This window comes from Kryptolebias marmoratus, linkage group LG17 (genome assembly GCF_001649575.2).
Source record: "Kryptolebias marmoratus isolate JLee-2015 linkage group LG17, ASM164957v2, whole genome shotgun sequence".
Lineage (NCBI taxonomy): Eukaryota > Metazoa > Chordata > Actinopteri > Cyprinodontiformes > Rivulidae > Kryptolebias > Kryptolebias marmoratus.
In genome coordinates, this window is record NC_051446.1 from 7407634 (window position 1) to 7423792 (window position 16159).

Genomic DNA, 16159 nt, shown 5'->3' on the forward strand with positions numbered 1-16159 from the left:
GATCAAACTCAACATCTTGTGTTTTATGATGTTGATACTGCAGTGGTTTCTAAGTGGGGACCACTGACTGATGTGGGAGGATGTGATTGGTTCATACATAAATGTACATTGATTAGTGGTGCGACAAAATGTAGATCCTTAAAACCACTCAATTAAGAAACTGACAGGCCTTACAACTCACAGAGAACCCTTAGAAGTGTTTGGTACTGAACCACCTAAAAGGTCTGAGATACTGCTGTTGTATTCAAATAGACTTTCTTAGTAAGGCTCCCTTCACTCAAGATTACAACAAAAAAAATCAACCAGAATGTGGATAGTCTATGCAAGGCTCATGGCAAGGTTTTCAGCAGGTTATTAAGAATGCAGTGGGTCCCCTTTAATAGTGGGTATGTACAAAACTTTGATAGTTAGGTTGTGGTGTTTTATTATCGGGATGGTAGCCTATCAGGTTCCTGGGAAAAGTGTAGGGGAGTCATGTAGCAATGTATATAGTATGACATGGGGTCCACGCAGATCATTGTGGTTTGGTCATCATAAATCTGAAGCAGGACTGGCTACACTGGCCTCATACATAGGTTATGACCCATCACACCTGCACAAAGCCGGCAGCTTTCTAAGTTTTTGCTGCCACTGTCACTACAACCAAACGATCACATCATGATCTAACTATGAAATCGAGACAACAAAGCCATGTTCTTCTCATATCAATAATTATCATGCCAGGCTCAGCTGCCTATCATTCATCATTTGGATTCAAAGAAAGAAGCACTTGTTCTCATCATGGTCAGGCTTGCTGGACGAGAACGGAAGAACGGTGGATGTGGTTGAAGTTCTGCACAGAAAACCCCATACTACTCAGCGGTGTTTTCTACTCCACAACGAGGCTGAAACTGATGGTGGAGACCAAGAAACCTCCCAAATATATAGGAAATTTCTGCAGATCATACAAGGCCAATGAAACAGTTTAACACAGTCAAACAGGAACCCAACAGTTTAGGACGACAACCAGCCCTAATGCTGGGGCTAGAGATGCATCCTGTGGGACCCCCTTGCATTCGTTATTAAGTTCTGACAGTGGAGAGGCATATCACTGGACCCCTTTGGACTCAGACACAGGAACTGGCAGAAAGTCACCCCCCTGAGCCCCCTCATACTTGGAGACAGGAACTGACAGAGAGGCACCCTCCTGGACCCCTTCAAAGTCAAACACAGGAACCTCCTGGAAGGCATTTACTGGGAACCCCTCAGACACAAGAACCAGGTGTGAGCTGTACCCTGGGATTCCCTTGAACCCAGACACAAGAACAGGCTAAGAAGCATCCCCCGGGACCCTCTTGGATGTGTAAACAGGATCAAGGTGGGTGGTGTTCCCTGAGACCCCCACAGACTTGGACACAGGAAGTAGATTAGATTCGTTCCCCCAGGACTCCCTTGGACTTGGACACAGGAACTGGCTGAGAGGCATCCCTGGGAGCTTCACAGACCTGGACACAGGCACAAGATGAAAGGATCCCCTTAGACTCCTTTGGGGTTAGCATCCTGCAAGAGTTGTGTGGTCTTCTAGTAATGAACTCCATCCTGATACAATCCAAATGAATTGTGTTACAGTGTGAGAACATGACACAGCAGAAAATCATAGAAAAAATCTTATTTGTTGATTACCAAGAGCATAGAAGCTATATGACTGCCTTCACACTGATGGACATTTTACAAATTTGCTGTGATCCAGTCACTTTCTAATAGGCCATAAAGTGTGTAGTGAAGTCATCATCCAGTGTGAAGGGGGCTCGAGTGAACTTCTCACACGTCTGAAAAAGGTTAAATTATTTTGGCATGTAAGTCAATTTCTTGATGTGCTTTTTTTTAAACCAAGTGTTGAATCTAAAATTTGTAATATGTATTTCTCTTCATTGTTGATTTTTTAGTGGTTTGCACAAACATCTGGATAAATGGTTTGGTTTTATTTTTAGTAAAACATATTGTTACAATTTTTCTTATTTACAAAGCTGAAACATGTTGAACATTCGACCTTTCCATAAATGTCTTTGGTGGTGATTGCTTTATACCAATCTCCAAGTTCAAATGAAAAAGAAACAAACAAAGATCCTTTCAAGGTGAAGTGTCATAAAAGTGCTTCTCATGGGTAATTTTAGCTGATAAAAAATATGAATATTTTTGTATAAACATTTTGACAGAGTAGACCTGATAATTGTTCAACTCACAGTTTCTCTTCAAGACATCCCTGTAGGAACATAAATTGATTTTTGTCAGTTGGAATTATTAAGGATTTCTAAATCTTAACAAGAGACAAAAACCATAAACTACAACACTCAGAGAAAGAGCACATAAAAGGTAACATCAAACATATTATAATTTATTTTCATTTAAATTAGGGTGTTTTCTGATGCACATGTAAAAAGGGGAAACAGTTTTGCGTGAAAACCTGATTTGTAATTTGGTTCTAGTGAGTCTGAGTCTGTGGGTGTTTGCTCCTGAGGTCTTATCTGCGCAGAGTGAGGGCGCAGATGTGCAAAGTCCACCTTATGTCTCTGAGATTCCTGCTGCTTTGAAGAACTGCAGTATTTGAAGTCCTGTAAATGAAAAAAGGTTCAATTAATATATATATATATATATATATATATATATATATATATATATATATATATATATATATATATATATATAAAAGTGAGCATGGTGTGCTAAATTGAGAATACAACAAGTTCAAGACAGTTAAATACAGACTTAATTCCATGTTTTTCAAATTCATTTAAATTAAATACTGTATGTTCAGTTCAAATTTATTTGGATTTGAACTCCATAGTCAGTGTTGTCAAATAGAAAACATAAAAAAAACCTTTTCCAGCTAAGTGTAACCAGGACCACCTTGTGGTTTATTTTGCCACTCTGATTGATTAGGAGAGAAGCTGAAGGTTAAGGGTGTGTTACAATGCCAAATGATTGTTGAATATTGATGAACACATAAACATTTTCGTGGGTTGTGTGAGAGTTTGGTAAAGTATCAAATATTTTACTATTGTTGAGTGGTTTGCTGGATGTGATGCAGGCCCTGCTTTTAAAATGTTTGTGTTTTTTGTGGGACTCCAGTGTGGCCACAAAAGATTTTGAGAGAGCTGCTTTGCATTTTATTGCCTGTAGGGCCTTCTAAAATCCCTTCTATATTTTCCTAAATTCTATTTTTATTTCTAAATTCCATGTTTTTTGATGTAACCTCATTTTTTCACCTAAAATTTGTCCTATTATATGATAGATTCCAAACATGTCAGTAATTCCACAGTAACATTTTAGCAACAATACAGCAAATATGTTTCAGTTCCACAAACATTAAATACTATATTAAGGCGCATAAAAATCTACCAGTAATTAATTCACAAATGAAAGACATTCAAGTGTTTTTATGAAAATAATTCCTCAGGTGTGATTTATGTGAGAGCAAAGACTGAGAGCAAAGTACTAATACATAAAATATAGTATAAAACTATTGTATTGTAGAACTGTGTGTTATTTGAGTCACTGATAACGATGCTGCAACCTTTTGTTTACAATGTCTTATTTTTTCCCTTGAAGTTTCACTGAATAGCTTTCAGCTTGACTGAGGTAAAGCTAAAAGCTAAAACAAATGTAGTTTTATTATTTTATTTATAGCTGAATATCTCATTTTGAACATATGGTAACAAACATTTTAAAATTAGCAAAAATAAATGAAAAATGTTCCTAATGACAACAATAGAACTTGGTGAAATGAGTGAGAAAACACAGTTCTGTCTTGAGCTCTATAGGTCAGGAATATTTTACAGCAGAAACACCATTCAGTTTTTCACTGAAAATTGAACTTCGTGTCACTGAAGTAGAATTTAGATATCTGCCTTGACCGACTGATTGAGGAAGAGAACAACCCCAAATTAGTTCTGAATAAGTTCTTGTGACATCAGCTAAGGAGGTTATGTTTTCAGTAGTGTTGGTTGGTTTGTTTATCTATTAGCAAGAGTACTTAAAAACTATTGAGCAGATTTTGATGAAATGCTTGGGTTGTCAGAAGAAAATAAATTTAATTTTGGTGGTGATCCAGATCAGACTATTTTTTTAATGACCCTATAGCCTTGGCAGAGGTTTGCACTCTCTGAGTGCTTCTAGTTCACAATGTTACAAGACTTTTTTAGGTATCGCCTTTTTTTCTTACTCTTGTTTTTTTTCCTTTAATGTTTTATTGTTGATTACTTGAATGTAAAATCTGCTTGAAATTTGTTCGTGTTTCGTCTGCAAATACAAAGTATACAGTTTGCCTACATATGTCGGAAAGTTGAAATATTTTTTACAATGTCCAAAAAATTTTGTATGACCACAAAATTAACCAACAACCATTGTATATTTATTATAGTTGACTGTCAAAAGATAACAGGCAGATACGATTTTTGCCCATGTCTGTGTATATTCATGTCTGTTAGCAAAATATCTCATGAACCACTGAATACATTTTAAAGAAACTTGCAGAAAGTTATCATGAGCTGTACAGTACATCTACATCTCATTAATGTATTGAAGTCAACTAGATTCAAGATGGCCGTCACAGCTTATCCCCATTAGCCAACACAAAAATGGCTACAGCTTAATCAGTTATACAGATATTGAGCTAAAATTTGGTGTGACAGCACCTGAGAGGGGTTCAAAACACACACTCCTATTGTGACATCTTGTGATGCACATAATGTTATTTTCAAGGTTTGACCAATTGATTTATACTTAAACGTAATAACTAGAAACCATCCCAGTACATGTTAGCTAAAACCTGGTATTATACATCTCGCTGTGAGTCTGTCAGGTAGAAACTTAAGGGAAAAACTATAAAAAGTGCCACAGTGGCACACATTGTGGCACGGAACACGTTATCTCGTTGGTGCAGACGCTCACCTTTTGATGCATGTTTTGTTGTTGCAGTGCCGTCATTCTGGGGGTTGGTAAACTCAGCCTGGAACCTGTGCTCGGTCGGAAAGAGGCAGTCTCCCGTGAACATCGAGACCAGCCACATGATCTTTGACCCCTTCCTCACACCCATAAAGCTGAACACGGGTGGACGAAAGGTAAACACACAAACACGGACGCTATCTTGGCTGTCGGCTTGATGAATGAATGGCCTTTGGTAGCTGCTCTTTTGTCCAATTTGTTCTCCAAGATGTGCCGCTGCACTTTTCTGCTGCTTTTGTGTTGGTTCTGTTTCAGAGCTATTGTAGTTTGATAAGGTGTGTTCCCCTGATCAATAATCTGTGCTTCTGTTAGCGTTGGCAGACAATGTGAGCTATTTGTCTAAGGGGTGCTCCTTTGGAGATAAAATGCAACACAATTCACCTATTTAAGGATGTACAAAGCTTGTGCTGTGGTTAAAGAGAAGCTTGAATGGTATCCTGAGGACTTTGGTGATGAAACCCTGCAGTCTAACAACAGATTAGTTGAGCATATTGTTTATTATTTTCTCCTATATAGCGGTGCACCAAGGACAGAAATCTGTTCCATCATATGCTGTATGACAGCCCCTAATTGGGAAGCCTTCACAGATGGGCTGCCTTCAAAAGTGCAAACTTGCATAGAAAGATTAATGTTATGAGTAGTTTATGTTTTTATTCCAGCAGTCAGAATGGGGCTGGCCTTGGGCAACAATGGGACACACTGCAGCTAACCACCCATGGCACATTGCTGCAGCTGTGTATTTCTTCTCTGAACAGATCTCAGAACAGGCCCTGATAGAGTCCTTGGACTGGACTTTGATCAGGTCTTACTTCTGATGGGGGATTTATATCCCTTAGAATCCGTCATTGTGTCGCTACCCTGCAGTATGTCCATGGTTACAGTTTTATTGTTGATTTACTGCATCATTTGGATTAAAGCAGCAGAATGAGGCTGGAGCAGAAAGTGTTAGAGCACTCATGGGTATCTTACACACCATGGGCCTGATGTTGCCCATGGGAGGTCAGTAAAAAAATCAGAAATCAAATAGGCTATAAATCGTTCTGCACGCAAATTCAAAATCTCTGCCTTTATTTTTAAGGTCAGTGGGTGTTTACATCAGCTTCTGTGCTGAATTGGAGTTAGTCTCTCCACTGATAGCAGAGTCTGTGAGAGATTTAGGAGTTATGTCATGTCAGCAGTACAGACTGATACAGAATGTCATGTTATTATCAAGCCATGGACTGCTAAGTGTTGATTTACTAAATTCAGCAGAAAAAACAATTAGCTTAGTTTGTAGAGAACAAAATGTTGTCCTTAAGGATTGTAAATTAAACTAGAGGAACTGCATTTTTCACAAAAATAGTGTGAATGGTGAGTGCTGAATCACTTTGCTAAAATTTGAAACTGAGAAGCTGAAATTGAGTCTAAAATAAGTCAAATGCTGAATAAAAGCTAAAAAAAACCCTGTAACATTAGCTAAAAGTTGCAAAACACTAGCTCAAATCTAAAAGTAGCAAAATGATCATTAAAAGCTAAAAGTAGTAAAAAGTTAGGCAAATCTAGCCAAAAAACCCCCAAAAACCAGCCAAACACTAAAACTCTCATAAGGAAACAAAAATAGAGCAAATATGCTGTAATACATTTCAATATATATATATATATATATATATTGATATTGATATATTGATTTTTTTTTTTCTTTAAGAAATAACTATCCCAATGCATTTCTATGGGGAAAATATTTGCAATTAAAAGGTAAATATTCTAAAAAGTTTAAAAGTTATAAAAAACACAAGTTCTTGTACCCATCTCCTGAATGAGCTGAATATTTTGATACATGAATGGCTAAAATAGCTCAAAGCAAGCAGAAGCAGTTAGATTGCAAACAATATACGGAAAAATAATTGTACAAAAAAAACAACAACAATAACAACAACAAACAAAAAAAAAAAAACAGGAAAATAAAAGTGTGAATGCTGAATCAGCACCGTCAGACTAAACACAGAAATACAGAGCAGGCATACATCAGTAGTTTTGTTGTTGTTGAGGCCTTTCTTCCAAGAACTGAACAGAAATGGAGCAGTTAGGCCTAGTTTTGTCATATCTCACAAAACAGTAAAAACAAAACAAACAAGCTGTTCTCTGATGGGAGGTTTTTGTCAACGGAAAAAAGAAATACAACAAAGTAGGTACTTTATTTTGGTAATTTGTCACTAGAATTCGAAAAGTTGCAAAACACGCATATACTTTGTGAATGTTCCAGAATAAATATATAAAGATTAAATTTTCAGTCTGACTGGTGCAGATTTTTATTGTCAGCTGTATTGTCTACTCTTAGCAGCTAAAGAAAATGAAAATATTTATAGCTAATTATAAAACTTATTTTTGACAGATCTGAGTTCAGCCTGTTGGTCCGGCCCTACCCAACAGTCCCAGTTCCATATGTGGACCTTTGGAAACAAAAGTTGCCCACCCCCGTGTTACAGATTCAATTTCAGCATTCAAGAGAAGCACCACCTTCAAAATGTTTTCATCAAATCAAACCTTGGCATTTGGAGATTTGCTTAGGCAACAGATTCTACAGATAAACATTGTTGTAGAGTCGGGAGAGTTGTTAACATTCTCTCCAAAGAATCAATTTAATGAAGTTCAATTTGTCTGTAAATAAAAAAACACAGAAACAAAACATGAAGAAGCAAAGAGGTGTGATTTGAATTAAAGGATTAAATTGATTGCTTCGTCATGTCTTAAATTTGTTTGTAATCTATCTTTTTTAGGCATTGCATTTTTTTTTTTAATCAGAGGTCCACTCTGTCCTGTTTCAAATGACAAGAAAACCATAAAATAATTTAGTGATGATGTTTGCTGTCTCACAGAAGTCCTGCCCAACTGTTGTTGCGTAGATGAATGCTCTCTATGAGAACATCTACCCTTTTATCACATTATAGTTACAAAACATTAGGTCAGATAAATTGAATAGGTGTTTAAATTGTTTATCCCTACGTCCTCAAAACAATCTAATTCCATTTTTTCACCTAACTCCACATTTTTAAGTAGAAGTTTAGGACAACTTGGAAAAGCAGAATGTTGGAATACAGTACCTCTGTCATCAGGGTGATAGTAATAAACAGACAGTTAATCTTGGAGTTAAAAGAAATAAATACTTTCTATCTTTCTGTCTATGGCAGGTGTAGGCTGTCTCTCCACATGGTGTTTTTTTTGTCATAATCACCAAGCTGCTACAGCTGGGCCTACCTTTGGTTTCATAGACTGCTTCAACCAGTGGTGTCCAATCCTGGTCCTGGAGGGCCACTATCTTAGATGTTTTAGGTTTTTCTCTGCTGTGACACACCTGATTTGAATAACTGAGTGATGAACAGGCTTCTGCAGAACCTGGAGACATGCTGAAGAGCAGGGAAGCATCTGGGGCATGGATCTGGGGCCTTCCAGGACCAGGATCGGACACCACTGGCTTAGACTCATGGTCTAAAGCCCCCTTCATACTGAATACTGACTCTGCTTTGACGTAACAAAAAACATGGATGGTCTTCGCAGGGTCTTGGCTGGGTATTAAGAATGCTCCCGATGATGCCTGACAGAATGTGATTGGTCCAGAATGGTGCTGAGCATTCACAGAACTTTTATAGTGAAGCCGTAGTGGTTTATATTGAGTTGGCAGAGTATTGGGGTCATCAGTGGAGTGTAGTGGCAGAGTAACCATGGCACCTGAACTGACGTGTATAGTGTTAGTTCACAGGCTGTTTACTATGCCAAGAGAGTATAATAATGTGAATGCTAAGTACTACTGTACCTACCTACTGCACTTTTTAAGTTTTCTTTTATAAAGGGACACTGTCAGCTGAGCCTTATTCCACCACACTTCATCTGAAACACTATAATTTATCGGTTTCCTTTCTGTCACACTTTGATTGCCTTTGAGAACAGCTGTATGACACCAGCTTACAGTAACCCACTCACTTAACTGTAAGAAAAGTTGCCAGAGTTTAAAAAGCCATTTTGGACTCCCTCCCCTCCCTCGTAGTTTCCTTTATCTCCCCCTCTCCTGCCCTCCTTTTCCTGCTGTGGCCTAAATGTAATCTGTTGTGTCTCCATCTCTCTGAGCACCTGAGCTGTCAGCCAGCGAACACGAAGCTGGCTTCACCTTGTCAATGCTGATTCATCTCCGCTCCGTCTCTGGCTGTTTGGCAGCCAGTCAGCCTTGGCCAAACACGCTATGGAGACCGGTAAAGAGCTTCCGCTCGGGTTTGCTGGGGCTCAACTCGCCACCCTGACACGGGAAGAGCTCAAGCCCACTTTTTTTTTCTGGCCAAGAGGGAAGCAGAGGGAAAGCTTAACCCTCCCCAGCCCCTTCCACTCGCTGACTAATATGTAACACACCCATGAACATGGCTCAGGGAAGATGAACACAGCTTTTAATAGATTATTTTGCTGCTCTGCATTAAGGCTAATGAACAGTAAAAGGGAATTGAATTGACCTCCAAAGAGAAATTTTAATTAATGACAGGGAGGCTGTGTGCGATGGATTGAAGGAATCACAGTTATTAAAAAGGCACTATTAATTGAATATTTACTCTGCCATAGATGAGCTGCAATTAGTTGAAGAGATTTTAATGAATTTAATCAGTGTGGAGCCTCGGAGGTGGGAAAGAAGTGACTCCTTTATTTCATGGCGTTTTACTGAATTCATAGCGCTCCTGAAACAGGATTAAACATCTTTTGCTCCCATTTTGGGAGCAAAAGATGTATTTACAACAGGGGTCACTCACAATATTTGCTCAAGGACCTGAATTTTTTCTAAGCAGAGTCTGCAGGAGCCAGCTTCAGATGTTGCAAACTTTAATATTAATAACAAGAAAATTATAATTAAAGATTAAGGCCTAAATAGCTTGTTTAATATTATATTGTTATAAATTTACTACAATTTACTGTATATATGTTTATCACCAAAGCTGAAGGTGATGGTGTGATAATGTTTTTGGTCTGTGTATGTATGTGTTTGTTAGCAAAATATCGCACAAACTACTGAACAGATTTTAATGAAACTCTCAGAAAGTAATCACTGGGTGTACATCTAGAACCGATTAACTTTTGGAGTCAACTCCACTCAAGATGGCTGCCACAGCCGACTGATATGGTCAAATGCAAAAATGGCTATAATTCAGCCATTTGTGGAAGTAGGTGGGACTCATCCGCAACACGTACTCCAAGCACAGAATGACCTAATATTGCACTATTGCATGAGGTTGTGCAGAACATCATGAGATTGTGTAGAACATCATTTACAAGATTTGACCAAAATGGCTAAAACTATTTACCTCCAAAGCTGATTTTAGCTTAAACCTGTTGCATGAAAGGCAGCGGGAAATATGTCAAGCTTTTGATTTCTTTTAATCATTTAAATTATGTTAACTTGATTTTAACACTCAAGCTACAAGACTTTGATCCCTCTGGACCTCACGCGAGAAAATTGAGAACCCCCCCAAAAAAAATTGTTTTGAGACATTTTGGAGCATCCCTCAAAAATGCCCTTTGCAAACTAGTCGCTAACAGTGGCAGCCTAGTGCAATGTTACTTTTAATGAATCCGAACAACCCGCCCACCCACTCTGCTCCCCATCCCCCACCCTGCCAACTGGATGTGGTCTGTGGGCCACCAGTTGATGATCAGCATTTAAAGCATCTACAAGTGGCACAAAAAGCAGATCTTTTTCACTCGGTGTGGTCTCTTCCTCTTGTTTTTATTTTCCTGATCTTGTCTGTTTTTGCCTTATTGACAGTGACAGCTGAGTGATACTCAGTAACTGAGCCAAACTCTGTCAAAGTCCTACTTGTCAGGTTTTTTAAATCATATTTGTTGCTCCAACAGCTTTTCTGAAAAGATTTTTATCTGTCTTGTTTTTTCCTCTCCTGTTTATGAAAAAAAGCAACTCCTGCTGCCCTGTTCAGAAGGATAAGGAGATCTGACCATCAGGTTGGCTGATGTGGGCGTTTTTGTGGCCCATCAGCAGTTGTGAATCTAATTACGGGACTGGTGAGTAGAATAGCAAACAGCAGGCTCTTGAAAAGCAGCTGTTCTTTCGCTCCGAAGGGAATAGCCACATTTGGGTGTTTTCTTTTGCTGTCCTGTGGACCAGTCATTGTGGAGAATGAGCCAGCAAGGCAGTCACTGCAGCTCCCTCTGTGCTCGGCGTTAACCTCCAAAGTGTGATGGCATGTATTGATACGACTGGTTGTTTGCAGCTGCATGCAGCTGTGTACAGCGCAGCATCGTTCGTGCTGCTGCTGCTGTCAGGTTTGTTCTGTGATGGATTCAGCTGAGGAATCGGTCAGAAATAAATATCACAGGCTAAAGTAATAGTTCAGATTTGGGTTTATAAACAATTAATGTCTTACCTGTTGTAGATGGCTTTTTGAACCACCTCAGTTAGGACAAATAGACCTTAATTGCGACCAAATTCATGGAATAATGGCTAATTCCTAGTGGAATTGAGACTAAAGTTGAACTTCTGCCATTTTTAAAACAACTCCAGTCTCAAAAATTTATTTGAAGTTTTTCATGCAAACATATTTTATAAACCTTTACATTGACATCAATTTCACACAGTTATTTTGTTGAATTTTGTAGATATTTGCACGTCTCAGACCAGTGCAGTCTGAGGCACTTTAGGAGTAGTTTAAAAAAAAAAAAAAGAATTATGGAGGTTTATGTAAACACTGTTTCACAAATGCATCTGTTTTAGAATGGAAAACTTTTACTTTGGATTGACAAGCTAACGGCTAGTCAGAGTTTGTTTAACGGCCAGTTTCACATTACCTGGTTAGTCCAGCAGAAAAGAAAATATGTATATGTATATTTCTACATGATGTTCCCCAGACTACAAGTGGGAATCTTTAGGCATCTCACAATTGAATTTGATTATGACACAGACTACATGAATTGTCAAACCAGTGAAAGTCAAATGTGTCAAACTCTCACGAGGGCAACTGTTAAAAAAAAAGACTGTCCAAAGTGTGTCCCGCAAGTTTTTTGCAGTGAGTTTGTGTGGCCCATGACTGCAGTTTAAGAATTATAACATTTTGGCTTGTGTGCTTAAGAGGTTGATGCAGATAAACACGTTTTGCAAATGCTAAGGGTGATATTTTATATATTTTTTTTAGTTTTTGGTACAATTAAAGTTTTTTGTCTTTTAATTAACCACCCTATTTTATAATTCCAATTTCATGGTACAAAGGTTTACAAACCATTAGCAACTTTTACCAAAAAGAAGACTTTTGGGTAACCATTTATAAAACTTGGCTAAATATAGCAAGCATTTTAAAAGAAAAACATTGCTGTTGATTTAATCATTGATAGAGGGATACTGGACTTTCTTAAGGAAATATGGAGTGGGCGCAATTTACATACAATTCGATTACTTTTAATTGCATCCCTTCAAACCTAACCTATGAATCAGTTTTAGCTGCTGCAGCTTAACAGTTTTACAGATCTTTGATGATCCATCCATTATGTGGGTCTGAAAGAGTTTTACAAAAAACTCTCTCAAGTGGGATTCAAACTGTGATCCAACAAAATTTTCACTTTAAGGGTCTACCACCAGGCAGCACAACCCCTTTATAGCATCTGTTTTTGAAGATAAAGAACTTATATTATCCCTTTGTTCCTGAGAAAAGACTAAAAACAAGAAAACAAAAAATACCAGACCTAACAAGTCCAAGGAATCAAATGCTTTTCTTAAGACAAATGTTTGCACAACTTTTTATGTTTCAGATCTACAATGAGGGCGGCAGGGTGGGGCAGTGTTTAGTGCTGTCGCCTCACAGCAACAAGTTTGTAGGTTTACTTCCAAGTCTGTCTGGGTGGAGTTTGCATGTTGTTTTTTGCATGCATGGGTTTTCTCTAGGTACTCCCACAGACCAAAAACATGCATGGTAATTAGGTAATTTTCAAAAATTGTTCCTCTGTGTGAATGGTTGTTTGTTTCTATGTGTCCCTGTGATGGACTTGGGACCTTTCCAGGGTGTCCCCTGCCTCTCGCACAATGACCGATGGAGACAGGCAAGAGCTCTCCTGTGACCCAGAAAGGAAAAAGCAGGTAAAGGCAATGGTTGAATGAAAGAGGATGGATCTACAACAATTTAGAACTCTTTTTCAATCAAGAAAGTGTTTTAATTGACTGTTATTGGCATTTTTGTGGTTATTTATATGCATTCTGTACTTTGTTATCCTTGTGTTAGTTTTTTTCACTGTATTTTCACTTATTTAGTATCTTACCTTCTTGGTTCTTGCCCTGCCCTTGCTCACCGGTTCTCAGTTGTCATTACCTCAGGTGTTCCCACTCAGTTCAACAGCTTTACCCTTTATATTCCCTTCGAGTCCACCCTCTACTGTTGGTGCATTAATCTATCTTTCGTAGCTGCTTATGTAAGTCTGAAGCTCACTTTAAGTTCCATTGTGAACTCTTATGTTTGTGTGAAGTTTGCTGCCACACAGTCCCTGTCTGTGAAGTTCCTGTTCGAATAAAGAAACATTTGGTTTTGAGCTCACCGAGTCTGTCTGCATTCTGGGTCTGCATTAATTAAACATATCTAATTCCTGACATTTTAGACCAAGATCACTATACTTCTGTCCATTCACTAAAATATTGTGTATATTTTAATGAAAAATGTTTATATATATATATTATTTTCAATTTCATAATTCAAATTTCTGTGACCCTCAAGTATTTTACATTGGACAATTTTGGCCTGTGTGTCAAAATGTTTGGACACCACTGAAAGAGTAAATAAACATGGCCACTGATGCTGTTGTCTGTGCAGTTATCTGCTTTTCTGATGGTATTCCCATGTTCCACTTTCTCTTTTTTTTGACTGTTGGCAGTTGGGTTGATAATCAGTTCACATGACTCAATCAGTGTTGCCAATTTAGCAACTTTGTCGCTATATTTAGCGAGTTTTCAGACCCCTCTAGCAACTTTTTTTTTCAGTGACTAGTGACAAATTCAACAACTTTTTTGATAATATTAGAGACTTTTGGAGTCTGCATTGAAAGAACATTTTCAACAAGCAGTGTGTGCTGCCATGGGGCCCCTTTTCCACAGCGCTCACAGGTGTCTCAGTCCTCTTGCAGTGTCCCTCCAGCTGCAGTCAGAGCAGAAGATATTCCACCACATTCAGACCCTAAATAAATTGCGCATGTGCAAAGCTGCTGCAGACACATCAATGGCAGGATGTAAATATAAAAGTTTCTATGTCTAAGATACATAGTTGTACTAAAATAGCTCCAAGTGCCTCTTTTTGAGGGGTGGAACTCTGACATAAAACAAAACAAGAATCAACAGAAGAAGCATTATTTGTAGTTCTAAACATATTTAGTCTCACTTTTTATCTCTTTTATGACATTATTCCTTTTGGCAAATCCTTCACTATAAAAGTTGCATTGGACTTTGTAATTCTCTTTGCCTCTTCCAAGTTGGGAGGAAACTTTGATGTTGCTCACTTGATACTCCTTTGTTGGCAGCAGCCACTAGTAGCTACCACCTTTTCTTTGTACTTCTTCCTCCTCTGGGTGGAAACATGGACACAACTTGCATATAATGTGGTTCTTGTTCATGTTATTTTCCCCTTTAACTTTATAAAACGTCCAAATACTGGCTTTCAATGCGGAAGGAGCAGTTTATGTCTCAGCCAGTCATCTATGGCCCAGTCCCTACACCCTACGCCCCTCTATGAAGGGTGTACTCAGTCGAAATGCACAGAAGGGTTCATGTACACAGGTTACAGGCATGCAAAAATTGGAGAATTGGGACAGTACGGGTTACGTCATCAACTTGTGCCTCTGCTTCGTAACTGCTACATTCAACATAGCGGGACCGGTCTCTGTTTTGGTAGTATAGGCATTTTTGCTTTCCAAAGTTATTGCAGGAGATATTTGGCTGTTCAAATGTGTTTTGTTATGACTTGTTGAATATGAAGCAAAGTTTGATAGTATTCACACCTGTACAGTAGAGTAAAACAATCATTATTTCAATACTTAACATTTGAAAACTGCTTTTTTTTGTGACAGATGCAGCTTGATCTGTCACCACTATTTCCACCTTTTAATTCAAAACTCTTTCATTATCAATAAAGATAATTAAAAAAAAATCAAAATGTCACATGCAGTGATGAATTGTGGGAATTTAAAAACAGATTATAACCCCCACTCCTTACAGGAAGTGCTACAGCTAGTGGTTACTTCACTATTTACAGTTGCAATTAATTATAATGTTTGATGTAAGTAACAGTAAAATGCAAAAATGACAATGTAAACATTTATAAAATAGCATCTGCTGTTAAATATTTAAGATTGGTGTTGTTTTAAATTTGAGCCCTTTTCTGACTAGCTGTTAGCTCATCAGTACAGTCAGAATTAAGCTCTATTTCTTCAAACTGAGGTTGTTCAAAGAGATATCTACAACAGGTAAGATATTAATTGTTCATAACCTCTCCACAGAACCCAACTTCAACAGATCCAAACTTATATTTAAGAGATTTTTCAACATTCGCTTTTCAGATATAAAAGAAAGAACTCTGACTCGTTCTAAACTCAAATCTTTGTTGATTCTTTCTTTCTTTGGCATACAGTAAGTTCATCTTGCCATCCAGCATTTTACCTAACAACACACAGCGCAGCATTATTTAATGCAATGTTAAAAGTGTATCCCCTTGCAGCAGCTCTGCAGTAAAACCGTCAGGAACTCCATCAACTTGTTTTCCCTGATAATTAATTTATTTTCCTTTTGTGGCTGCAGAAGCCTTTACCGGAGCCGTCAGAGGCTCTAACCACAAAACTTTAGAGGCTGATTCAAGCAGATTCATCATTAGGAGACTTAAAATGCTCACTAATTCCTGCTAACAGCACATGGTTCAACAGTGTGTGAGTATGACAGATGGTACACTGCTTCTGTCTCTGTTCACACTAGCTGATGTTTTAATTATCTGCTTCTTTAAGGCTGGACAGGAATGTGTGTTTTTTTTACTGCTTTTCATTATATTTGATGGAACTAACTACAGTATAAGCAAGCAAACATACCTGTTGGATTTTTCTTTTTCAGTCACTTCATTTCATACTAATAGAAGAAAATGTGTTAGTAATCTCACCACATAATCAGATTATCAGAGTATTGATCGTGAGTTTT

At 38.0% G+C, this 16159-nt stretch overlaps 1 protein-coding gene across 1 annotated transcript in view; it reads left to right on the forward strand.

The window, feature by feature from the left end:
- ca10a (carbonic anhydrase Xa) overlaps positions 1-16159 on the forward strand; it is a 408567-nt gene that overhangs the window by 157400 nt on the left and 235008 nt on the right. The window contains exon 3 of the mRNA XM_037981003.1: positions 4957-5099. Within this exon, the coding sequence (XP_037836931.1) occupies positions 4957-5099 (143 nt within the window). The remainder of the gene's footprint in view (positions 1-4956; positions 5100-16159) is intronic.